Genomic DNA, 27,686 nt, shown 5'->3' on the forward strand with positions numbered 1-27,686 from the left:
GAAAACCTGATAAAGGGAATGATTGTAAGGTGCTAATTTAGAGTGTTTTTTCAGCGTTTGCTGCAGTGCCTTCCAATACCATATGAGTTCAACTGTTGCAGCTCTGAATTTAATGTCTTGGTTTCTTCACCTGCAGTGAGAGGTAATTTAACACCACCACCACCACCCCCCAAAAAAAACAACAAAAAAACCCACAACACCACCCAACACAGTAGCTATATCTGTAGCTTGGTATCTGGAAGACCAAAGGGGAAGTTGGAATAATTCAATTGGAATCGTAAGAGCTCTGCCTGTGGGGAATTGTGCCACAGAAGAGTGTAGGTTTCTTTTCATTTATTTCTGAAGGAGCATATCTCCTGCAGGTGTTGTAAGGAAGCCAGGTGAGGTGTCAGAGCAGTAATCAAAATGCACGTTGCACTCTTGCAAGCACTAGGAATTATGTAAAAAAAAAAAATAAGCATTAGCACAACTACATGACAACAGTATATTTAACAGTCCATTGGTACTTCGGTAAAGTTCCACAGTGTCTAAGATGCTTATTAAAAGCGCATCCATTACGGCTTATACTTCAAAAAGCAGACAAATGAAAAAATCTTACACATATATATACAGTGGGGCTGAGCAACTCATTAAAGAGTTGAACGTTGAAAATTCTGGGTTTTGTGTGTGTGGATCCACAACTTCAATGCAATATTAATGCTAGTTTTAAAAATTTATTTAAGAAGAGAAGGAAGAATGTGACCAGCAAAGCCATGACTCGGTAATTCTTTGCTGTCTACCTGATGCTTTAAAGTGCTCTAGCATTAATGTACTAAGAAAAATGAGCAGAAAATATTTTCAAAGCAAATGACTCATAATAGAAGACTTCTATATTTTTTAAATTGAAATATACCTGCACTGTTTGAGCTCTGGTTTCTTTTGCAGTCAATTTGAAGCCTTTGACTATAAACCAGCATTTCCAAAATTTGGTCTACATTCATGGTTTAGGTTCCTTAAAGCCTGATTTTTAGATATATATGCTATAAAGCCGTAAAAGCTGAACATATTCAATACCTCTGAAATCTAGGACAAGGTTTTTTAGACTTACTTTACTTAAATTGACTTAGAAAACTGAGCTCTAAGAATATTTCGAGAATGTTGACCTCAGTCACGGAAAGTTCCTAACGCCCAAGTTTTCATGTGGAGATGGAAAAGCATCTTTCATGCTGCCTGTCCCTTTGAATAATGTAACATGGTAATGGTTGAACTGTTCTGATAAAACTTATCACAAAATCCTTTCTGAGTCAGTTTCATCATAGGACTACTCTCAAGATAATAGTTGAAGAAAGTTATAGAGGGCTTAAGAATAAATGTTATGGGGACAGTGCCTGCTTCACAAGCAGGCGAGGGATTAGCTTCATCTTTTCTTCCTCCTTCGTTTGGATGGGGAAAGATAATGAAATAAGGACTAAGCAGACCAAGGTGCTTCCACAAGACGATAATGGGAGGAAGAATCTCAAGAAGATAACGGGACATGCTCTTGGAGTGGCTGCTGGAAAGGGGCAGATACTTGGAGGAAGGACAAATCCATGTCCCGCAAATTACAGAAGCAGCAGCAGTTTGCGGGCTTGCCAGCTATTGTTAAATCATTGAGATGTGGTTGTGTTGTCAGGAACCTTGGCTTTGTGACAAGGTTTCTCTCTGGGAATGTTACAGTCCTAAGGGAGCTACCCACTTTTTGGACGTCTATGAGCTCTTTCATGCCTGGGGGGGCTCTGGCCTCAAAGACATTTTTGGATTCAGGCTTGGATAGTACTTCTAGAGAATAAAACCTGCCATCTAGCTGCCAATGTTACCCAAGTGCTGGCTGCTACTTCTTTTCTCCAGTCTCTTGCTTTATACGTTTTGTCACATCAGCTGGCTCCATGCTGAAATGATGTAGAAACAAAACCTCAGGTCAGATAAACAGAAGTCCGTATTGTTCCCACGGTGTGCCTGCATTCAGGAAATGTCCTGCTCTGCTGGCCAAAATGGCTTGTGGGCACAAATTATGAAACCAGATCACATGTCTGAGCTGCAGCATTTACAGTTTTCTGAACACTCTACCACTCTCTAGATGTTTTGTAAGGTTGTTGGGAGCTACGACTTATAGAGGAATTGTCAGGTTGTTGAATTATTAATTTGACTTGAGGACAAAAGTGAAGCAGCTTTCCTGTTTGTGCTCATTATTAGTGTTCCCTGTGCAGTTGCACTGTTTCTGTAGTTTGTCAGAAGACTGATGAAGAGTAGCTTAAAAAAAAAAAAACATTAGGGAGAAATTGTCATTTTTACTATCTGTTTCCTTTACAACCCAACTTAACAGTTTATAACAATGCTTGTTGGACGTGCTGGGCCTTTTTGTTCTTTTAATCTCTGCTCTGTTGCTGTCCTTTTGTCCTTGCCTGTAGCAGCCCTGCTGGCTGTGTTGTAATCCTGAGTCTCCTGACACTGTTCCCAGGTGTGCAGCAGTGCTCGGATCGTGATTTATTTATCAGTTCTTCTACTTCTTCACTTAAACTGTGGAGGCATTAAATTGTGTGGGTAGACATTGAGCATTTATAACCTTAGGAGACCTTTGAATACAAATACTGAAACTCACTGTTTCCTGTGTTAGATTATTTCTTTCTGGTCCTCAGCATCAACTGAACAGAGCAATCCCCTGCTTTCCCTATACCTGTTCTGCAGGAGGCATCAAATTTGTATGGGCACCTTCATTTCAGAATAAGACTCTAGGGATTTGCACTTAAATACATGCCTTGATTGGTCAATTTACCTCCGTGTGTTTTAAGACAGGTAAATATGCACGTTGGCAAACGGATGACATTAATGCTCAGAGGTTTCCAGTTGTGTTGAGTGGCAAATTAAAGCAGTGATTTCCAGAGGATGAAACCCCGTAGTTATATGTGTTAATCCAGTTTTCATGAGCTCTCACTGGTCAAGCATTAGCTCAGTGGAATAGCAACTGGTATTGATCAAATTAAATGCCGTTCTTCCGTTTTGTAGTCTTATCATTTGATTAGGCTGGTTGAGGTCAGCAAGAATTATGACATTTGTATAAAGTGGAGTTTTAGCAGACCCTTGTTTTTGAGGCTTGACCTAGGTAGGATTTGAGCTCTTGTAATTTGAGTGTTCCTTGCTCTGTGGGGAGAAGGATCGAAGCATCACGGCCTGCTGGAGGTGGGTGAGGACTTCTGGAGATGGCCCAGTCCAATGCCCCGCTCAAAGGAGTGTCACCTGGAGCAGGGTGCTCAGGGCTGCGCTCTGCTGGGTTTGAATATCTCCATAGATGAAGACTCCACAGCCTCTCTGGGCAGCCTGTCCTGGTGTTTGACTGCACTCACAAGGAAAAAAATTCTCATTTTAAATGGAATTTTTTGTATTTAATTCTTTTCCCCGCTGCCTCTTATTCTGCACATCGGTCACCACTGAGAAGAGCCTGTCTCTGCCGCCTTTACTCCCCCACCAGGTATTCATGCACATCGATAAGAGCCCCCTGATCCTCCTCTGCTCAAGGCTGAACAACCCCAGTGCTCTCAGCCTGTCCCATGGCAGATGCTCCAATCCCTTAATCACCTTAGTGCGCTGGACTCGCTCCAGTGTGTCCCCGTGCGTCTTGTAGCGGGGGATCCCCAGCAGGATCCCCCCTCTTGGCTTTTCCACAAGGGTGTGATGCTGCCTCGCCTTCCTTCCCCTGCTTGTCCACCAGCACCCCCATCTTTGCCTGCCTTACCGCCTCTGCTCCATCTCAGAGATGCCTTGTGCAGACAGGAAGGAGGTGGAGGACAGACTGTATCTAATTCAAACCTCAGCTCTTGTCTGTGTTGTGGGTTTGTAAATCTGCCCTCCTGTCTTTTCGCTTTCAAGCCCTGTACACTTAGGAGTCGACTTCAGAACAGTAAAATCTCTGTGAAGCAGAGGCTCTGGTCTCTCTCACTGCTACACGAATGAGCACTAAATTACCCGTCCTGAACTGTGTACATCTAGGAATTTTAAAGAGGCTTAAGAATGTAATGATTGAGCTGCTAACCAAAATGTGCAATCTCTCATTAAAATCAGACTTTCAGCTGCAGCAACAGAAGGAGCAAATGTATTACCTAAACTTGCAAAGGGAAATTGAGAAACCGCAACACAATAAACTTGCTTACCAGGAAAACTCTTTCAAAGGAAAATTAAACATTGCCTTCTAAACATTTAGATGACCAGTGTCTGACACGAAGCAGCACAGCTCCTGTAACTGAAGATCATGCAGCGTGAACTGATTAACGTATGAACCTATGTATATAGTATGGGCAGAAATTTCACAACATATTGCCGCTTTCTTTTCTGCGACTTCCTGTTACATCACTCATGACATTTTCCTTATATTCCTTTATATTTGCTTTTCCTACATTGACAGGTACTTTTTTACTCATCGCTTACTCCTTTGCTTCTTTTGTCTGCCACCAGATCTGCCCCCTGCTAGCCCCACAGTGTGCTCCTGTTCTGGCAGCTGCAAGAAATGTGGGACCAGGCTGACCCCTCTTGTGTTACAAGTGGATTCTCCCTTCGGTTTTGTACTCTTCCTAGTGAAACTGCTCAAACCACCCTCCACGGCCACAGAGATAAATCCTGCACTGTTATTTGTGACTTGCTCTCTTTGGTATTTGTTGCCCAGCAGTGAGACTAACAGCCCAGTTCCCCACCCTTTAGCACCATAAGCATGTCTTCTCCACTGGGCTTTTCCAGGACATGCCGTTCTTCCCAGCTGTGACCCTTGTTCTCTGTTTCATAAGTGCGTCTTGCCTTCTCCTCGTCTGGGAGAGCAAATTCTGGCAAGAAGTCCGTGCTGCTGAGGTGTGGTACGGCAGGAGCGGTGCTGGTGCAGTAATGCTTTGGTGAATATCATCAGATCAAGAGGAACTGCAGCGTGTAGGCAGCACTTCAGGCAGTGTCTGGAGGTGAGCTGATGCCTAGCTTTACAGAAGGGTGGAAGAAGCAATGTGATAACTGGTTGCTTAAAACTGATCGTCTTTTAGGTTTTTCCAGCCAGCGGCCTTTAGCGGCATCAACCTGGTTCTTCTCAAGTTGTTGTTTAGCCTTTTGTCTCCTCTCTTGTTCTCTTATGGCAGCAGATCTTCACCAGGCCCTTCAGAAGCTTTTTTACACCCAACTCCAGCAAGCTTCCTCTAGGAGAGAGCCACACAGCTCAGCCTTTGGTCCTCTGCTCTTCCTCTTTTAATCCTTGCTAGGAGGAGGGAGCCACAGAGAAGACCTGCATGTCTGCACACCTTCTTCAGACCTTCTTCCAGTCTACTCCAAAATAAAATCTGAACCTGTCTCTCTAGGAAGGATGGATTCTGTACAAGCAAAAATGTGATGTGTGTAGTTTGCCGAAGAAATACGATAGGTGTATGTAACTTAGTGAATGGCAGAGAAAAACTAAATTCCAGTAGTATTAACCCTTCGCAGCTCTCAGTAGACTGTTTCAAACTGTTCTAGTTTATAGGCTTTACTGAGACAGGATTTGAATAAGGTATGCATAATCTTATATTAATGCAAGTAACAATACAACTACAGTTACATTAAAAATATATGTATTCTGCTTAAAGGCATTGATTTTCAAGCTGATTGGGGTGGGGAAGGAAATGCGTCTCTGGTCAGTTTATTCCACCGTGGTTTAGTACTGAGTTGTTTTACTTTTGTAGGAGGTATGTTGCTGGTTTGTGTTGTAGGTGGGATTGCTGATCTGATCTGGTGTAGCCTTGGTGCTTGATGTAATACATGTCCTTCAGTTTCGTGACTGAGTAAAAGCATGTGTGGCTCCACACATCTTATTCATACCATTTTTCAAAACCTGCTAGCTAATCTAATCTCGGTTAATTGGTTGAATGATTTCAGTGTCTACCAGAGGGAATTTGTCAACACTTCCCACACAAGACTGGGTCTGAAGTCAGTATTGCTGCATCAAAATGTGCACGTTACTGTACTTCCTGCAGGTCGGCAAAGACAACACATGCATGAGTGTGCAAGGCAAATCTGTACAGAAAATGCAATGGGAATGCATCTGTGTAGTCACCTCCTCTTGTGCTGTTGTGCTGAGGCTGGAATTACTCTGGCCAGGGTTACAGTAGCACTGCTCTTCTTCCTGTGCCTGACTTGTCCCCGTGCCAGCTCTTTGACAGCTGCAGGACACTGCTACAGAGGCCGTTTTCTTGTGGCTAGCTCTATTCCCACGCTAGCTAGTGGGTAAAGAGGAGTAATGTGGCTGTTTGTCACTTGTGGCGGGATGGACCTCATCTCCCGATGAAATATGTCATCTTGAAAGTGTTTCACTCCTTTTGTGCAGCTGCTGAGAACATTGGCTGGCTCAAGAGAGCAAGAGAAGATCTCCCTGAAGCAGCTGATAGCTGCCATAATAGCTGTCCCTTCTTGCTGAGGGCAGTCTGTGGGCTTCATTTTCTGCAGACTGGAAGCCCAGACCACTGCCTGGGCGTGCCATGTTGTCTGTGCTTGTGCACTGTTTCCCAGAAAGCAGCTGGGACCCCGTTGTACTTGTATGGCCCTTCAGTTCCCTATAAATGCTTAATTTCTGGTGCTCCTGTAGGTTTCAAGGCACCTAGGGCTATCTATGGAAGACTGTCCTGGGTGAATGCAGGGAGAGGGCAGGCTCTTATAATGTGATGGGAGACGGACAGGTCTTAAAAGCTGCCAAGTGCTCTGCCAGGCCGTGTGTCCCTGCTGCTGGCTGAGGGGAAGGAATTGAGCAGAGGGAGGTCTGATCTTCTGTGCTGGGTCTTCTGGGTGAGCTGAGCTCAACTCTCCCTTAATATTTACTACAGGAAAAGAAGGGGGTGAAAACACTGCTACGGTCTTTCTGCATAACCTGTTTCTTACATGCATCCAAAAAAAACCAACCCATGGTTCACTTCTTTGTGCATCAGGTAATATACCTGGGCAACTCCTTGCCAAGGAATGTGGCGGCTGCAAAGCGTCTGCAGGGATTCCGGGGGAGTCTGGGCAAATATTTGGAGGAGAGCTCCGTGGCTGGGAGGGAAAGGGGGCTGCTGATTAGACAAACCACATCAAGCTCGGGAAATCCGCTGAGCTGAAAAGGTTTGAAAGCTGTGTGAAAGTTAGGGAGGAAATATTTTATCTCTTTGCCCTTTTCTTACTTTACCTTGGACATTCATTTGTGGCCATTTTTAGAAAAGAGATTTTGAACTCTGATCTGACCCTCTGCAGGCTTGCTTGCATCCTAAGGTAGGATTTTCCTTACTGCTGCGCAAACAAGTTAATGAATTCTTCAAAAGTAATCCCAAGATACAAGTCAAGCAACACTTTTTTTTCCCTCTCTCCTTCAGAGATGCAGTAATTATAATTACCAGCAAAGCACACATCTCTGATCCCCAGCCTCTGTTCTGGGGTCAGTTTTGGTGGTTAATGCTAGCACAGTTTAGCGCCTAGAGCTTGCTGCCATCTCGGAGCCCAGGAAATGCCCGCGATCACTTGGTGTGCGTGTGTCACAGTAAGCCAAACAGGCAAAGTTTGTTTAGGCTCGTGTTTTGCAGCATGAAGCACGCTCTTGATACCAAAAGGCGAAATAAGTAGTTGTTGAATGAAAGCTCACACTAGCTCTTTTGGATTAGCCAAGGCTGTGCTAGCAATGGACATGTTTGGAAGCTTTTTGTTGATAGTACTGCATATCTGCCTCCTCTTATTTCAGCTAGAGCTGCTCTTGTATTTTCCCTCCTAATTCCTGTTCTCTGTACAGGTGATTCTAATCCCTGTCACTGGGGGCTCCATTTTTTCAGAAAGTTGGCTGATAAAAGCTGGCAGGAGCAGACCTGCTTTGGTGCCTCTGAAGCTCGGTATCACCAGAGGGGTGTCCATTTGATTCGCTTCACAACTGGCTACAATACTAAAAGGAAAACCCTTGCTGCAAAGCATAGGTCAGGCTGTAGCTGTGGAATAACATGCACTGGGAATATTCAGAAGTAATCAGTAGACGATAAGCATGGTGACATGAATGACCCGATTTGCTCAGAAGACATGTAGCTATGCACTTTCTGTTGAATTCAACAAAGTGCTGATTGTCTCTGAAAAAATTCTTCGGTCATTTGGATGCTTAGGTTGAGACAGCGATGTTTACATAGCATTGACGTGAGAATCTGCAGGTTTTGTAATTAGGGTGCTCGTGAACTTCGCTGCCAAGTACACTTCGTCTGTAGCTGGGTAAAAGCGAGATGTCCCGTAGAAAGGAACGGCGTGATTCAGGCAGGCCAAGCATGAGCGCTACGGAGGTGAATAATGTGGGATGATATTGTAATGTTTGCTTGTGCCGTGGCTGTCTGTTTTGAGTCTGTTTGAACGTTTGCCCAAAGAGCACCCATAAATACTTGTGGGAAGTTTTCTCTTCGGCCCACAGTGTTGCTATTTTGCTGCCTAATGAAAATCTGCTTCTTCTCCTGTCATTAAGATCAAGGGCTACTCAGCTAAAGTAGTCCTTCAACTTCTCTGTTTAGACAGGGAAATTTAAGAGTGTCCTGAATTAGATGGGCTTGTCTGCTTCAACTTTTTTTTTTAAACACTATCTTCCACTAATACGGGGAAATTGATTTTAGAGAAGTAACCTTTTGGGAAGGATTTGGAAAGGCAGTCAAAATGTGCTCTGGGATTTTATTATAGCTTTGAATGATAAATTATTATTTTTAAGGATTGTTTTTTGGTAGCTTGTACCATAGCTTTCTTGTTATTTCTTCTATTGTACTTCAGTAAGTTCAAATGGGTGACTAAGCGTTGGTTGATTTATGGGAGGGTAAAAGTACTTAAGATGATAAGACATTGGAAATAGCTAGTGATTGAGATTACTCACTATTTATATTATGGTCTCTGTTTTCGTTTGCCATTGCATTCCAAAACTTTCACTTTTTAGGCTGCGAATTTTCATTACTTTTTCCATTTTTTCTTACAAGGGTGATTGTTTTCTTAAAAGTAAGATTGCACGAGAACAAGATGGCTGCAGTTTGTCATTGTAAGGGCGAGATTTCTTGCAGTGTGATGTTGAACATGTCCAATCCCAAAATGTCTGGAGTGCAAACTTTAATATCTTTATGGAATTAGTTTTAAAACTTTCAAGAAGTGGAATAAAACCACGAAAACCTTCTCTGACAGATATAAATCGTAAGTAATTGTTTGTGGAGCCTTTGAATACTGTAATGGTTGTGCAGGCCATCAAAGTGGTTAGACAAACATAGGTGGGCAAAGAGAAGAATGAGAAAATAAAACAGAAATGGATGATGCCAAGAACATACAGTGAATAGGCAGAATTCCAGGCTAAGGCGGAGAGCGTGTTACTTCTTTTGTGGCTCCACCATGGATCCATGGAGATGCTGGGTTACGAGGTCACTCTGTGCTTTGTTCCACCCTCCCTTTCCCCCACTCACGGGGGCTATAGAAATCCCCTGGGTGGGGCAGGATTTCTGTGTCAGCCAGCCCTGCTGCCAACTGAGACTTGTTGAAGTTGGGTAGCCTGGGGGGCAGTCACCAGGAGAGTATTAACCATAGCGGTGAACACTGTGGCTTTCAAAGGCTGACCATAGTTCACACAATTAAATGTTACTACTGGGGAAAAAAGTAGTGGTTTGGTGAAGTTCATTGCTTTTTGTAATGTTCGGGGGTGAATACAAATGACTACTCTGAATATGCCTGCAGTATTTTTTCAGTTTAGAACTTGGGATCACTCAGACTGCATTTTGTCCATGTGCTATAGCTCCATTTGATAACAGTCAAAACACGTGTAATTTTAACTTTCACCATTATGTCTTGTTTTCTTTCCCACAGCTGTAGGAAAAGTGCTTTCTTTATCAAGGGTATTGAAAGAGAAAACATTTTGTATGGTTTTTTTATCCCCTCATCTTCACCATAACCATTTCCTTTAGTAGCTAATAATATTTAGTATTTATTTCGGTGACTTTCATAAATCTCAAATGCATAAACCAGCAGCATCCTTTTTTGCTACTGGCTTGTCTTGTGGGAACTTGTTGAAATGGAGTATCTCATCGAAAAACTCCATTCCTGGAATGAGGAGCTCTGTTGTGCTGTTCTTCAGGTGGTGCAGTAAGAAAAATGGGGAGAGTCTTTTTGCTTTGATTAGCAAACCAAGGAGGATATCTGGTCTTCTGAAAGATTTACAGCTTTTGGGAGAGCAGGCTTTAAAGGACTTACCTTGTGCTTAAGGTATGCATCAAGCCTCTGAGCAGAGCCCTGTGAACAAGTTACTGCCGTGGTCGTTGCAGTCTGTTCCAGTGCGCCTTGAATTTTGGGTTGGGACAGCAACAGAGCATGGGGTCCTCCTCGAGAGGACGCTGGCTGGAAGGATCCTTATTTTTTTCACCTGTGTTGCAAGTAGGATGGGAGAGGTGAGCGTGGTTCAGACTTCCTTTCTTTGTCAGAGTAATCAAGTGGCACCTCCAGCCTCTTCTTCCCTGCCAAGTGTTTGGTTCAAACCAGACTCCTTGTGGGATGATGAAGTGAGGATATAGCTGTCTGTGCTGTCTACTGTTCGCGGTTTTCTCCGCTGCACTTGCTCCTTTAGTCAATAAATCCTTCCATTTTTGTCAGGTGGCCTCTTGCATGGAAACTTTCTGCAGAGTGCAGTCCCCGTGCCTTATCTCTGGAAGCAGTACTCAGAAAGATTTTTTACAAGCTCAGTGCCTTAGCCTTGTTTTGTTAAAAATTCTTGTTTATTTGTAAAACCATGGGACCAAAGGAGAGAGGCTTATATTAAGCAGTGCTGATATTATCTGGAAGATTTTAATGCATGTTGCTTTACTGATAACTCTCAGGCTCAGAGCTGGAATTAATAAGGCGAGGAGACAGAGAATTACACGAAGCTGGGTGCAGGATCTGCATCTCCCACATCAATCATCCTCTCCAGCTAGAGGGACCTGCTGCCACTGGCACCTGGGGGGCTCCTCATGTCCCCTCTGAACACACTGCTTTCCCTTGGGGTGCACGTTTTGGTCTTTTTCATTTAGGTTCCTAGTCAGAGCCTGTGAGATGCAAAAGTCCTTGGAGGTTGGAGGAGGCAAAAACCTCTGCCTGAACTTGAAACAGGAACAACTCTGCCACCAGTTCATCCTGCGGTAGGACGTGAAGTCTGCTGTGCAGCAGAGGAACAGCAACACATCTGGAATTTTTCATGCTGGGATTGATATGGATCTCATTAATGGCTTTGTAATTTATCTGTAGCTGTGTGTCACTTAGTGATATTACTCTGATATTAGCGATCTTTTATGTACATGGTACAAATTCACATCAGCTGGGTGTTGGATTCTTTTCTGTGTACCTTGTAGTTGGCACCTAAAGCTGTATTATCCCTGTTTCACTTGACAGAAGAAAAAAAAAAAAGCTTGTTCTCTGATCAGATGAATTACAGTTCTTTAACTACTAAGCAAGCTTGGAAATCACTATCTCTTGAACAATTTCATACAAGAAGGAGCTTGCCAAGGTAAATTGTTTAGGCGTTAGGAATTTGTGCAATGGAGATCATTTCCCCCCTCTCGCTGTTCTTTTAGTTAGGACGTCCGTCTTCTGAACGGTGCAAATTATGATGTGGATTCTAACCTCAAAGCCTTGTCCAGTTTCAAAATTACGAGAGAACTGCTTGCCCAGCGTCTCCCATGAGTTTAGTCCCTTCTTGGTTTCACTGCAGACCTCATTTAAGATCTTCCTTGTTTCTAGTTCATATCTTCCTGCTTTCTCAATGAAACCATAGACTTGATTTGCTATTGTCATTGCTGTGTCAGTTTTTTATGTCAAACCCAGATTGTGGTGATTAAAAAAAACAAAACAGAACTTGAAAATAAAATGTGCCAAAAAAATAATCTACGCAACATCACAATGGGCTATCCATGTGATGGTCTTTGAGCATCAATTTCTGTAGTGTACAATGAAGCTGAACAATTTACTTATTCTTGTCTTTCTTCTTTGCATTTAATTATGTGACTGTCTTGTGCTGTGAGCAACTAACGGTGCAATAGCTTCTATGGACTTTTTTCCCACTTTTATTGTTTTGCTTTAGTTTCTAGTTTGTGTCTGAAAGAAGGCTTGGTCTTTGTGTGTGTTTTCACGGGGAGGCTTTCTCTGTACCACCTTAAAGTCACCATTGGAGTTGCAGTGACAAGAACTGCAACCTACAAATTTTCACTAATGATGAGTTAGGACAGCAAATGCGTGCAGTTTGGAAATAATTATTATTTCATATTTTTCCTCAAGTTTCTGAGTCTCTGTCAATTATCAAGGTCTCACTCCTTTTTTTTTTTAAACAAGGAACTAGGTCCTGTAAAACTTTTCAGACTATTGTAGTATAAGTAATGAAGTCAGAAGAGCTGATAACACCTCTGTTAACGCCATGGTGTGTACTTTGCAGCAAATTAATATTTTCCACATCATCTTAATAGGAGATATGTCTAAGTTCTTCAGTGTCATTAATGATTCTGGAAGAACGTAAACCTTAAAAAATTAAGTCTGTTCTCACTCAGAACAACAACAACTCAGAACAACAACCCTTCTGTTTCAAGAATGATGCCTGAAACATTGACCAACTTCTACCAACATCCTCACTCCAGTATGACTTATGCAGGGAATTTTTACACCGAGGAGATTTTGGACCTGGAAAAAAGCAATATGCTAGAGGTGAAGGATTACCAGGCCTTCAGGAACCAAGTGAATTACCAAGTCCGGTCCTCTGCCTACACGGACACCAAATCATACAACTGTGCTAAACTTTGGCCAACTGATAGAGCTGCTGGTTGGCATCTTCTGTGTGAGCTGAGTCTTTCTGTTAGGGGGAAGAACTGCATCCTTTCTGCTTCACTCCTCATCTCTTTTTTTTTTTTCTTTGCACAGAAGGCTTTGAAAGCTCAAGCAGAAATTAGTCTGCTTTTGCTCACCTTCATCATGTTTCCAAATACCATGTAATCTCTTGTATTTGGCTCAGTGCTCCCTAAGAGGCCTTGAGCACCCCACCTGGCTTTTGGTAGGCAAAACTAGCTGTAATTCAATCTTGCGTCTTTGACAATAGCACATGAAAAACAAACTATGATGCTAGAAGACTGGTTCTTAAACTAACATTATTCTGCCCTGTCTAGCAGTCAGCTTTTCACCCCTTACCTGATTGTGTCTTGGTATTAGAGGGTTCTGTGAACAATGACAAGTTTTCCACGTTGTCTTACATGCTGCACCATGAGGCAGGTCAGGACAAATTTTCTGCCTTGTCTCAATTTTAGAGTTGTTTTTTTTTCTCCCTAAAAGGAAGCCAAACTTTAAGTGAAGCCTCTTGTTATTTTTGTGTGTACATGTGGTTTTTGTCCGAAGTGTTTGGAGAATCAGTAGCAAAGCCCAAGGATTTGGTTAGAGTGGGCAAACTGCTTTCTTTTGTTTTTTTAATATATACAGTTTATCTCAAAATTTTCCAGTCTACTTAATCATTATTGCTGTTCTATAGAGACCTTCTAGGTAAGCTGGTCAGGACACAGACCGTTAGCAGGGGAGACTGAGCTGATATTAAATCAGGCTTTGATTTTGTGCCTTGGTGGTGCGTAAGCACAAGATATTAATGACTGCAGAAAGGTTAAACTTTACGTGTCTTCCTGTTTATCACAAAGGTACAGGGTACAAACAGAAAGCAGTCTTGGCAGGCAGCAGGCTTGCAAAATCCATGTGCTGCTTATCTAAAGCTGTTTGTACTGAAATTTGATTGCCGTATATGAAGGTAAATACTTCAGAGTCCAAGGGATTCTGAAGGGTAGTTCTTGATTCCCCGCTACAGGAGGCTATGTCTTGGGTGCTTTGACACCTCCTAGCAACATTTAGCCCAGTGTAGAAACAATTTCAAAAGTAGTAGACCTGTTCAGAGCTCCAAAAGATCATTTAATTTTTGCTCTTATGAGTAGGCACAGTTAGGACTGACCCATTCTTAACAGATGCAAATAAAACAATAAAATAAGAATCTAATGTAGCTGGGTGGGTTCTGTAACTCATGTCCAGGCAATAGATTTCAACGTGTGATAATCCCAAGCATAAGAAACCTTTTTCTAATGTTTAATTTGTTTCCTTTACCACATTTTAAGCCCAGGGCTCCTACTTCTATTTACCAGGGATCTGGAGATACTACCTTTCTCTTTTGCAGCAGCCTTGTAATATTTAAGGGCTTATCATGTCCTCTTTCAATTTTCTCTTCTCTAGACTAAACAAATTCATTTCTTTCTAGTTTTCCTCAGGGATCATGTTTTCTAGACCTTAGATCTTTTTCAGAGCTCTCCTACAGCCTGTTTCCAGTTTGTTCATGTTTTTTTGAATGAGGCCCAGAACTGGGCACAGTCCTTGAGCTGATGCTTTCTGATCCTGAATATAGTGGAATACTTAACGGGTTTTACAGCTGTGATAGTTACATTTTTCAGCCATGATAGGATGTTTATCTTTCTGCAGTAGTATGGCAATGTTCTCTGTACGAACCACAGCACGGAGGATGGAGGCCCTTTAAGATACGCTGGAGCAGCTGGTCTTGCTCTAAATAGAGCTGCAAACAGGCAATGGGAAAACGCCTGCACTGATGGGTTTAAATAACCTACTAGGTGATGGGGAGCAACGAGGGCAAGATGACTGATGCTCCAGAGTGCCTGAAAAGGTACAGAGTAGCCGTCCCTAGGAGGAGGCAGGGATAACAGGGCGCTGCTCCACAGCCTGCTGCTGGGAGGAGAGTTTTGTTCAGTGGATTTAACCTGCTCCAGCCGCTGTGGCATTTACTGTCCCTTCTTGTCATGGGGAAAGACCAAGGCTTATGCTCCATGATCTTTCTTGCAGAGCTGCAAAGGGGTGAGTGATTACACCAGCCCCATGATGGACAAACCCACTTGGCAGAGTTGCTAGGACAGAACAAAGCAACGCAGTGTTACTCCACGGGATAATTCAGTGCCATCCCAAGGGAGAATTGCAGTTTAGGACTTTTCAGCTTGAAAGAGACAACAGTAGGTACACTCAGGATCTTAGTCATTAGTGGCATAGGAGAAGATGGGTGGGGATTGCTGGCTCAGTCTCTTGTGGAAAAAAAGTACTAGGGGTCTCAAGTGACAGTGGTAGGTGACACTGTGGCTATTCTTCAGGACTCAGTTGTCTTTTCCATATTGTCTAATTTATTTTAGACTGTTTCTACAGTTTAAGATCAACTTAATTTTTAGCCTGGTCTCTACTGCTGAAGACTTCTTCTTGTAATCATCCATTTTTGGCTCGTTTATTTGCTGGTTTAGGAAAAGAAGTGTGTTGGTTGTAGGATGGGGTTAATCCTTATTAATGCGGTTTCTTAAATTTTTCAGCTGCTTGAGGAATCTTTGAGCTGCTTGGATCTCTGACAGAGGATTAATGTCAATAAGAAATGTGAAATCAGGACATCACAAGCCTCCTCGTTCCCTAGACTATCAAACCAAGCTGCTCCCCAGAGAAGGGAGAAAAGAGAGAGAACATACACCTAGGTCTCAGTAGGGAAAAAGGAAAAGGTTAGTTTAGATTTTATCTCTGTACTTCTATAAATCTCTCAGAGCTAATTATTCAGTGCTAGAGTGCTTTGGTTTGTATTTCAGCCATTTTATTAATAAAGTTAGTAGATTTTGTACCTTCTGTTTAACCATGGATGCTTTTAAGCATAAGCAAACAAAAGAGTGTAGAAATCCTGCCGGAACAAATAATTTTTTTTTGTCTTTAAAACCAAAACAAAACACAAACCTCATGTTGAAGGCTGTCCATGTCCTTTTACAAATGTAATGTGCATGTTATATACAATATTAGGTTGTAGTGCAGGGTTTTTTTTCCTTCATCTTGCAGTTTCCCTGTGCTGATGATCCCTAACTAAAGAAGAAACAAAAGGCAAGGATGTTTAAAGGAGGAGAGAAAAAAATATATGAATCACAGAATCACAGAATCGTCTAGGTTGGAAGAGACCTCCAAGATCATCTAGTCCAACCTCTGTCCTAACACTAACAAAACCTCCACTAAACCATATCACTAAGGACTACATCTAAAAGTCTTTTAAAGACCTCCAGGGATGGCGACTCAACCACTTCCCTGGGCAGCCCATTCCAATGCCTAACAACCCTTTCAGTAAAGAAGTTCTTCCTAATATCCAACCTAAACCTCCCCTGGCGCAACTTGAGCCCATTCCCCCTCGTCCTGTCACCAGGCACGTGGGAGAATAGACCAACCCCCACCTCTCTACAGCCTCCTTTAAGGTACCTATAGAGAGCAATGAGGTCTCCCCTGAGCCTCCTCTTCTCCAGGCTAAACAATCCCAGCTCCCTCAGCTGCTCCTCGTAAGACTTGTTCTCCAGACCCCACACCAGCCTTGTCGCCCTTCTCTGGACTCTCTCGAGCACCTCCATGTCCTTCTTGTAGCGAGGGGCCCAAAACTGAACACAGTACTCGAGGTGCGGCCTCACCAGAGCCGAGTACAGGGGGACAATCACCTCCCTAGACCTGCTGGAAATGAAATATCTGAACACCTCCTATTGTATGGAAGGAAACAGTTGAAAAATAAATCCACAGTGGAGCTTAGTGGCTGCCCACCTGCTTTTTCCTACTTTCGTGATTTCTAGAAACATGGCACCATCCTTTCTGATTTTTCAGGGACTTAGCCACGTCTTCCTTCCTCCATGTTATAGCCAAAGACTATCAGTGGTTGTATTTATTTTACTTTCTCTGGTCTAGCTTATTCCCTTTTACACATTCATGTCTTTAATTGCTCCGAAAACAGCTCTGAGAGTTGGGAACAGATTATAGCTGAGATTAAATGTCTGAAATTGTTCAATAGCTATTTTGGTAGAGAAGGTGCTAGTCTGGGATTTGCCTGATACCTTGGGAAGTTAGCCCAATGTTGAATACTTCTGTGCACATCGAAGAGGAACATGGTGGGTGCTGGATTATCATCACCTGTGTAGAATTTGCAGGATGGATCAGACAGACTAGTTCATCCCTCAAGCTAGAAGTGTTTTGGGGCCACAGCTCTTCTTGTCAGGAAGAAAACAATTGGAAACATATTTTTTTTTTCGCCGAAGCTGGAATCCCCTAGGTGCAAATACATATCACGCTTTCTTGTGTATATAGGTTCCTATTTAAGAATAGTTTCCTGGCAGTACACTTCCTTTTGCAGTACGCTGTGACAAACAGAGATTGTTCCAATGTCTTTCTACAAGGAATGCAAAGTTCAGAGCTGGGAGGGATTTGAGTTGTACCCAGTAATTATCATATCTATTCAGATGTCCTTTGCTGTTTTACTGGTGTATGTCACTCAAAGTAGAGATTTAAGATGCTTGGCATTTGCCTCCCAAATCATGCAGCTCAGAGCTGTGTGCCACAAGCACCCAAATTCCTCATCTTTTCATGGCTGCCATGCTGTGAGATTGTACTATGTCTTTTCTGGGATTTGGGGTGGTGTAGAGAGCAAGGGCTTAAAATTTGAACTTGAAAAATGGAAACTCTTGCTTTACGTGCTGTTTGCCTTTGGGGCACAAGCCTGCATCAGTTCTGAAGCTGTGACTGGTGAAGCTAACCTGCCTTTTAGATAGCAATGTGGGTGACTCGGGTAAAATTCAGCATCCCATGTGTAAGCTGCTCAGCAGATAGGAAAATTTAACATCGTTCAGAGACGTTTACTTTTTCTGTTTGACAAACTCCCACGCATTCCTTGGAATGTATTTTAGGTGCTTTGCAGAGAGCATTCCCAGGGACTGTTTGAGGCATATCCTGATATTTCCTGAGGGGTCCTAGAATATGCCAGACGCGCTCCAGAGCTGAGACAGAGCAGCCATGCTCCTGGAGAGGTTTGGCAGACAGCATTTCCCTGTCACTGCTGGGCATCGGTTCTGGCCTGTGATGATTTATTGAGGTGGCAGCGTGCTTTTCATAGATCACGGGCTTTATGGCAGTCATGATCTCTTAATATTTCCAGAACGGAATTACCTTTAAGATTTATGGGAACTGAATATCATTTAATTTGCTTTTTTTTGCCCCGAGTGGATATAATATTTTCCTCAAAACTGTTCCTTTCCCTTCTTAAAGGAAGCAGAAGTGTGAATTAAAAGTCTGTTTCCCTGGCTCCTTGTACAAGAGTGTTAAATATTACTAAGTAACAGTTGGTGTCCTGAGGCTGTTGCATTTTTTTCTATAAAATTTTGTTTTTTACTTGTAGAAAATGCAATAATAAGGCCATTGGTTACTTCACCCTTCTCTTTAGGCACCTCTTCTGTCTACTGATCGTCACGTACAGAAGGGACACCAGAGAGGCATCAGAGCGGGCCTGCTAGTGCTTCACTAGCTTTTGAGGACTTCCCTGGGGAGTCCCAGTAGGATCTGGCCTTCCTCCTGGCTTTACCAGGCACCTTGTAAGGGGGGATCTGTGTTCGTGAGAGACACTACTGCACCTCATACTACTGTAAATTGCCTTTCCCTGGTGTATGACTTGCAAATAGCCCAGTTAATTCCATCTGAAAATAATGCTAACTTCTGAGTCAGGTCTGACGTTACAGCCTGCACCTTTTTTTCTTGTGATGTACTTTTGAATAGGTGAACTGAAGTGGCTAATTTGTTTGTTTGTTTTTTATACATTTTTTATTACACTGTGCTACTTTGAAGAATTATTGTAGGGAATTCTCTTGATTCTTGAGACGAGAATAAAACCTGCTCCTACGTGCACATTCTGAAGCACCGGGGTTTTTCCTGAAGATTGCATATCACAGCTGTAACCAGAGTAGCTTGGTGACCTAACAAACCAGCCCAAAGCTGATGGTGACCCTCAGGCAGTGCCATCGTCCTTTGCTGAGGCTGCTGCTTGGGGAAAATGGGGAGCCATTCCATGGCACCTGCCTGCTGCCATTATTTCAAGCGGTAGCTGTAAAGGAGGAGCTGCAAGCATCTGTGCTGTAGCCATTTGGGTTCTAAAAGCTCTTGAATTGTGTAAGAATCTTGCAAAGGTTCCTCCTGTTGATATTGGAAGGAGGTGGACATGGCTCCTGGGAGAGACCCGGCAGTGTAACACAATACTTACATTTCAGTGCACCAAGATGCTTGAAAAGTCACCAGTACAAACATAAAGCTAATTTGTCAAGTTATTGAAGTTCTTAGGATGTTTTCGGGGTTTTATTGTATCCTCTTTGCCTGTTGTAGTTGGTTTTAATAGTCCTGTGGGTTGGGGTTTTTTTGTTTGTTTTTTACTTAAGACCTTCAGAAGCTCTAATGTATCTAACACATTTTCCCTACTTTTTCCTATATAAAGTTATATAGATCCTTTCATATCCTCACTCTTCTTTGGGCTCTGGAAAAACATTCCTTTCTTTCTAGAACAGCCATGTAATCTGTGCATCCTGTTTTTATGGTTATAGATTGATTATCTTATTAAAGATTGCATGAGTGGATGTGAAACAGTATGCATGCGTGAGTTTGAGTCTTCTGTTCTTGATTTGTTAAATACTCTTGGTCTCTCTCTTCCCCATTCCTAAAGACTTCTGAAACCTCAGGTTTACTGTGTGTCTGTGATTGGACAGACAATATTGCAGTTTATAATTCAGAGTTAATTCCATCATTTCTTCACTGTGCTGCTGTCTGAAATTGTGTGTACATGGTAGTGGCATAGTGTAGATGAGTTTATCTTAAATCAGGTAGCTCAGGTCTAAGAAGTTACCTGATATACAACCCGAGGGGGCAGGGTGAAACCATACACATCGATGGGTACATCAAGCTCACTGCCAGGTTCTAGATCAGCCAGGCTGTGCCTCTTTCAGGTAAGTGTACATCTTGTGTTGTGGCTGTAGTGGAGATGTACTCAGTGACTCTGAACGTGGAGTACATTCCTTTCTTCATCTCTGTAGCACAGCATACTTGATACTGATCCAGAACATCCCTGCTACTGTTCTGGTATGATTGAATGAACAGATTTCTGATGGTATTAACACATTTGCTAGCAGTGATCGGTACATTCAGAAGTGGTCTAATATGGAAGTTAGTATTTCTGTAGTGTTTTTTGTCAAGTGCTAATTGTTTCCTTCTCTCTGGCCACTTTACTAATTGTTTCTAGAAGGGACAAGTTTTGGTAGCTGCTGGGTTTTTCTGTTGAGGGTATAATTAGGATAATGTATTCCCATACTGACACGGTTAAGAAGGACTAGTTCCCTCTTTTGTAAGTGATTTTGGATAGATCACAACTGTTTGGTTTGGCAAGGACATCTCTTGAATCATTTATATGTTAATGAATGCAGAAGAAAACACCTACATCTGTACTGAATTTCCATTCTCTGTAAACTGAGTGCTACTTTATGATCTCCTGAACTGCTTCCCTTCTTGCGTTTGTTATGATAGCTGCTGTATATGTGAACATGAATGAGGTAGAAGCAGCCTTGAGAGCAAATAACCCTTTCTTTGTTTTCCACACACTTCTGCCAAGTGCATTCACACCTGCGCAGTACAGTGCTAGTAGCACGCCTATATGTAATGAACAATGTAAAGGCAGCTCTGCCCCACTTCCTCACATGCTTTCACACACTGGCATGGAGATTCCATAAATTGGTTTGTGGCTACAAAGCTTGGAGCAAAATCACGTAAACTCTGGTTGCAATTTATAACTCATTGTAACTAAATTAACAGCCGGACAATAGTGGGGAAGTTCAGCATGTCCTAAATCGTTGAATAGAAGTGATCGTGAGGCTCAGGACTTAAGTGTTTGGGGTGTCCTCATGGCACAGATTATGATGTATTTGTTTTACTGCAGGCACCTTTGGTTAAAAGTAAAATCTTGTGTTGCAGTATTACCAGTGAAAATGTAAAGTCAGCACTTAGGTATTGATTCTCTCAAGCTCCCTACCAAAATTTATCCTTCCTATGTAAGGAATTAATTTCTCTCTCTTTTTGATTTCCTCAGGTTCTCGAAGCCGGCACCAATGTTCTTGGATGATTCCTTCAGGAGATGGGCTCGTATCAGGGACTTCGTACCCCCCTTTGGAATTAAAGGACAAGGTATGAGGGAATTATACAGCTGTTGAAAAAGAAGGGGGCTCTGCAGGTGCATACCCTGCCATCTTGTTTGTCCATTTTGAAAGTTCAGTTGGTCCCTAGGGCTCTGCTTTTTTTTCCTGTGTTATAGAAAAATATTGTACATGCAGCTCTCAGATACTAGGATTTTCACAGCTGGAATGTGGACCTCAGAGGCTGGGATTATGGAGGATGGGTTAGTACACAGAGAGAGTCAGTGCAGCAGTGGCAGTTTTGACCTATCACCACATTCTGGAAGAAGCGTTTTGACATTGACTGCCATAGTTTGTAGCATCTTGGCTGACAGCAGCAGAGAGAGTCCAAACTGATTTCAAGTATTTTTTTTTTAATTGGTAATTTGCTAAAGAACAGGTAAGACTCATCTTTCTGAAGTTTTGGATCCTTGGGGTTGACCACTGATACAAATCTTCTCATAGTGTTTGGTCATAACTATTTTAAAATTGTGCTACTTGTGCACTTGTATAGCAAATAGGAGCAATCTATTCAGATGCCTTGGTGATTTGCAATATATCCTGTCCTCCAGCTGGAGTATGGCAGAAGGAGTTGCATTTCAGGTGTGCTGTGGGACAGCAGGAGTGGTACTGCTGGGGATGAGGTGGGAGTCAGTAGCCCATCCAGCTGATGGTGTATTTTGTGGGTGACACAAACTCCCTCCTGTCCCATATGTGCCACCAAAGGCCTCTCTCGGCAAGTGGTGGTGGAGCAGAAGGGATGTGCTCATAGCAGTGATTTGCTGCAGCCATCCTGAATCCTGATGTGTTTAAGAAGTGTTTGCGGCATTGCATCAGTTCCCATGATTTTTTGTCCCCTGACAAACTCAAGATTACAGTTGGCTGGCGTCTCGCCCCTAGGGATCAAAATACCTGGGGCAGGAAGGACTGCAGCCACACAAGGCTTGAGTCTGACTGTCTCTCTCCTTGGCCCTAGAAGCAGATGTCGTAGTTGTCTATCAGAACAATCTCTGATCAAAACAAGGACTCGACTGACAAATTTCTTCTGGCTCACATTAATTCCCTTATTTGTTTTGCATACGTCCATTTCTTGTCCAGTCAGTCTTTTGCAACTCAATAGGCAACTAATTGCTGTCCTCTAAATCAACAAGCAAAGGTTCCTGTAAAGGCCGTAAGAAATAACATTGGCAGCACAAGTGGAAGCCTGCATTGACCACAGGAGGGCTAGTCCCCTGCTAATGGGTGCACAAGGTGTGCAAAGCTAGGGCAGGCTGCCTGACCAACGTGGAGGTGGGATTTGCAGATTACACATGATGTCAGCCAGACTTAATAAAAATCATTCCGTTAAACTGAATCCAAATGGAGAAATTCACCAAAAGGGGATGACGGAATGGCTCTGGCAGCCTTTTTCCTGGGTTTGTTGCCAGCTTGTATCACCACCGCAATGTTATGTAAATCTGGTGTTTTATATTGGATTTCCTCAGTTAAAAAGAGAAATGAGAAATTGCCATTATTTAAATGGCTGAGAGCCGAAGCCATGGGACGGAAACAGTTGAATGGGTTATTTTTTTAATGCCCTCCCGGGACTGGATTTTGTGCCAAGTTTCAGTCTGGAGCAAGTTCTGTGTGTGGGAGGGTTGAATTATAAATCTCTGTAAGGCAGGATTTCTAATGGCTGTGCTGACAGGCTGCGAGTCCTAGCGATGCGAATGGCGCCCTTTCATGTTCCACATCACTTGGAATTCTTGCATCAGTCTTTTCTGGCCGGTCCCGCGGGACGCGTTCGGGCTCAGCTGAGTGATTGGATGATGGGATCAGCACCTCATTAGGGCTTTCACTCAGGGCAATCTTAACGATATCCAAACAACCGACCCAGGCAGGCAGCGGGGAGATAAGTCACGTGCTGGTGCGAGATGAAGTCTATCGGAGTGGGATGTGCATGGGAAAAAGCGTAGTCAGAGTGACTGAGAAAGTGTGGAGAGACGTGCCTGTGTTGAAACAGATGGGGCAGGAGTTTTGCTCTGTGCATATAGGAAGCCCAGTGACGCTAACAGCTGGGATTTCCGACGTGAATCGCGCTGTGAAAGGTGGCTGGTGTTTACAGACACCGATTGTAACTGGCGTGGTAATGGGAAGATTTTGCTGAGAACCTCGGTGAATATTCCCCAATGTTTTCGAGTTACTGTGACCTAGTCCAAGAGCAAAAACTTTTTGTGTGAAATACAGTTACAGGATGAGCTCACTTTCAGTAATGCTGCATATTCCAAGAAACTCATAGGAACTTCTCAGTGGTAGCTTGAAAGTACCAAAGTTAGGAAATCAAGAGATTCTGAGCAGCTTGGAAGATAACAGCACCATTTCTGCTTTCTTTTATTAAAGTTTCCTCCTGTTCTTCAGACTTTTAGCTAAAAGGTTTTCAAACTCATAGCTAAGTTTTAATTCTGAAATGAACTATTGCATTTCATGTCAGATTGGAAACTGCTGCTATCATTAGTTAACTGCCTCAGTCTGCTAAATTAAAAAGCACAGGTATAAGCAGGTGGTTTCCCTGCTTCTTTATTAACAGGAGTTTCTGAAATGAGGTGGGCAGTAGGAAGTCTTGTGCAAACTCTTTTTAAACAGTGGTCCGTGAGTGTCCTATACACAAATAAGAAATAGATGAAGAGGGTTTTTTGAGATGCAGTTGTACTTGTTTCTTAAACTGTCTTAAATAGGCAGAGAGTTCTTGTGCATGTTGACTCTGATGCCTCTGTTCACCGAAGATTTGGAGCGAGAATTGATCCTAATTACCTGAACCCCATCCCCAACTACTTGGGACAGAAGCAGAGCTGAGAACTGTCAGGAGTGCTGGAGCTGATATAGCAGACTGAAGGTGTCATTGCATTCATCACACGTCTATTGCTCTCTCAGTGTGCATATAAGGAAATTAATAGGTATGTCATCCCTTTTTGAAGAAGCGTGAGTGTATTTGCTCATAGGTTTTAACACCACAAAGGGTCTCTGCAAGTATCTGGCCATTTGTGTAACGGTGGCTCTAGGTTTCACCCAGTGACTTCTGCAGCTATGAGACTATTTTTCAGAATTTAAGTCAAAACTTTCTAAATGATGAAGAATGACCAAATTGGTGAACAGGACACTGTCACATTTGACTGTGCTTACTTCAGGAAATAAGATTGTTAGTGCCATGTTGAGCTTTGTTGTCTCTTACTACGTGACTTGACAGAAACCTAGAAATGGGATGTGCCTCTGTGAGTGCTTGGAAATGATGATTGCATCTCTATTAATAAATAAAATGGTTGTCCTCTGGAACTGAAGGCAGTTGAGCTCATTGTTCAAACAGGTTAACTCCCCATGCCCATCCTTACCCCCCTACAAAAAAAGAGAGGGTGGTTATATTTAGGCTTCCTATCAAGAAAGGTCACTCACCTATATTAGCCTCTGAACCTGTGAATAAATTAGAATAATACAAATGTCCTGGTGAAGAGCTGCAGGGACTGTGCTAGCAATTTAATAGGGCACTTGTGGGACAGCATGGGCCCTTGCCCTGCTGCCTGTTTGTTTATTAGCGTGTATGCAGCCAAAGTGAGGGTTATCCTTCAGGAACACGATGAAATTAGTCAGCTTTGAGAGTTGTCAAGAAGATCAAACTGTTAACAAGAAGCTGGAACTGTAAAAGCTACAGATGTCAAGATGTCCTGTGGGGGACATCTCAAACCGCTGAGCACCCTCCTGTGTCCCAGGCTATTGTTTCAGCACTGACTTGCATGCTGGAGTGCCTCCCACGTTTCATCATTTGCAGGGGTCTAATTTGCTCTTAGGAATGCTTCTTTCCCAGCACTCACCAAGCCTGCTCTTATAGTTTTTTCTGTGAAGAACAAGGAGATTGGTTTGGTTTTAGTTTAAAGTGAAATTTCTTCTCATGTATTTGCACTCTTTTCTAGCAGTGCTTCTATCAGCGTGGCTTAGGGAGATATGCATACGCACGTGTTGTCCATATTGTTGCAGAGATCCTCTGGCAAGTGCACTGCTTTCAGGGTTAAATTTGTCAATGAATAAGCAATGGAAAAATAGTTTATAGTGTTAGTGGGATTATTAATCCCAGAGGGCCTCCTCCCCAAATTTACCTCTCTAGCTAAAGCAAAAGGAAAGAGTTATTTGGAGAAGGGCAACAAACAAGACTGGAGAAATACCTGACTATTAATAGAATTTCTCAGTACATGTGGCTTAAATAATATAAAAGGCTTTCATAAGAAATAGTAGCTAGTATCTGGCATCATCTGTATCTAATAAGGACAGGAGTTGCTGGAGTTTTTATTTTGAACTTAAGCAAAAACATATGGCATAGCATATGCTAAAAACCTAAACAACTATGATACATGTAATATCTCCTTCATGCATTTAGTGGTTGTGTCACTGCATAGCAGTAATTATGTGTCCTCACTTCTACCTTTGTTCCTGCTAGATCGCTTTAAGCAGAGAGGCTGTTTTGTTGGCCCAGGATCAGTTTGTCTTTGAAGGTGATACTTATTTCTGACTGTCATGCCGCCATCTCAGAATTTGCTCTCACCACCAATCTGCAAAGCCATTTCACCCCCACCGTAGTATGAGAATATTAAGAACATATTTGAAATGCTACAGTTTTATTGAATGTAATAAGTAGTAGTACTGGCCAGGAGACTTTGTATTTTCATCTGATACAAGACAGACATTGCCCAGAGCACCAATACTAATATATTGTGCAATGGTTAATTGTTCTCATATTTGGTTTTATTTGGATGTTTTTCTTTGTGTGAATGCTGCTGGGAAGAACCATGGTTCAGTGCTGCTTAGCAGTGTTTTCATTAGTCTCATGGGGGAGAGGTCATGCATCTTCAGTGAAAATGTTGAGTTTTCGGGCGTGCAAAAGTTGGTATAGCAAAATGTTATCAGGAAAAAAAAATCTCTTTTCATGCATGTTCTTTTCTTGCATAGTGTTTTTTTTTTCTTCCACATCAACTTTCTTGGCATGAACAATATTTTATCTATGAGAAAACATATTCACTTGGTCATCACAATTAAAATTTACAACTGACCCAAAAAAAGCACCATCAGAAAAGTAGGTCTTTCCCAACCTACCCTTCCAGCTCTTTACAGAGACTGGAGTACTACATGCAAACACCTTCCCTACCTTTTGACTCGTTCTACTTGATAATGGGGTGTCTGTTTTCTGCTTTAATTTTCCAACTTTGTTTTTAGTTAGCTGCACACTGTTATATGGATGATTTTCCTACTGTGAGCGTTTTTTTTTGTTCTTCATGTGTTCTTAACTAAACAAGAAGCACAAACACATATAGATGTTAATTCTGTTCAGCATAGGTATTAACATGAGTGTTTCTTTGTGAGTTTGATTGAGGCAGATTGCTGAACTATTTTCCACTGGAATTTTACACTTGACCAAAATTGGTAATAGTTGCCATTATCACATGGGAATATATCTATAAAAATGTTGCTATTTTCCCCAGGGAATCTAGCTGATTTTATAACCTCAAGAAATTAAATGAGGGGTTTGAGGCAGGGGGAAAGGTTCAAGTTTCAGAAGAGGTAGAGGATCAACATTTCATTACTGCCTCCAAAGGGAAGTTGTGTCATCAATTTTGAAGTTAAATCATCCCTCACTCTTGAGCTCTCTTGATGAAAGTACAAGCCTCCAGTGGAATCCCTTATTTCAATTAAAATTAATGTGTTGCTGTTGAATGTACTTAAAGAATAGTTCTTCTCCTAACCCGTTGAGAAGCAAAATGTGCCTGAGGGAGATCTCGAACCCCAAGTTCCCAGTTAATTGAGTGACTCCAAATTAAGGTTCTTCCTAGGAGTGTTGAAACGCAATTGAGACATGGATGTTATCCCTATCTTTTACCTCTTAGAGGGAAGAGCAGGTGTTCTCTAGCTGTCCTAAGTGCCATATTGTAATGGTTCTGCAAGGCTCAGGAGAATTAGAAATCACTGTGGTAGTTGTTGATGAGGTTTTTGTCCTTGAAGACATTGCCTGGTCACTGTGAAGGGGCATCAGAAATGCAGCAACAAAAGGAAGAACAGCCCTCTTAAAAACTGTATTTATTTTCCCTCTTGTCTTAGGACAGCATGTTATGAATCCTTCAAGGTTCACTTTCATTTGCCGTGAATTAGCCTGTTTCTACAGCCTTTATTGCTTCCTGAGCATCAGACTTGAGTTTGGATCAAAATGGTTAATGCATGGCTATTGCAAAATGCTGCCCATTTTCTGGCATAATTGTTTTTCAAATTAATGCTCCAACTTTCCAAGCCCTGGGATTATGTTGGGAACTAAACTTGTATTCTGAAAAAACAAACTCTTGGTTGTGAAGAAAAGCTTGAAAAAAAATCCCTAAAGGCTCTAAAACTACGATGTAAATCAAGAGTCCAAATGTTTTGTATTTTATTTATATCTTATTAAAAAAAAAAAAACACCTTAAGGGCTTTCCTGAGCTTACATTTAATACATGCCAGGTTTTCCTAAAATTGTTATTGCTTCTTCAGGCTTTTTTTTTTTTCTGTCTCTTGATTTGTATTTTGTATCTATGCAACAGTAAATACATGTTTATTAATATGATTAAAAATCATCAGTCGAAGTATTGTGGTATTGGAAGTAGT

General features: G+C 42.2%; 1 protein-coding gene across 10 annotated transcripts in view; it reads left to right on the forward strand.

Annotated features, from left to right (window-relative positions):
- The window catches only part of ST3GAL3 (ST3 beta-galactoside alpha-2,3-sialyltransferase 3), a 180,943-nt gene that overhangs the window by 89,144 nt on the left and 64,113 nt on the right, over window positions 1-27,686 (forward strand). For all 10 annotated transcript variants that reach the window (XM_040564840.1, XM_040564837.1, XM_040564845.1 and 7 more), the window contains one exon: window positions 20,957-21,051. In XM_040564840.1, the coding sequence (XP_040420774.1) occupies window positions 20,957-21,051 (95 nt within the window). The remainder of the gene's footprint in view (window positions 1-20,956; window positions 21,052-27,686) is intronic.

The sequence above is a fragment of the Cygnus olor genome, chromosome 8 (assembly GCF_009769625.2).
Source record: "Cygnus olor isolate bCygOlo1 chromosome 8, bCygOlo1.pri.v2, whole genome shotgun sequence".
NCBI lineage: Eukaryota > Metazoa > Chordata > Aves > Anseriformes > Anatidae > Cygnus > Cygnus olor.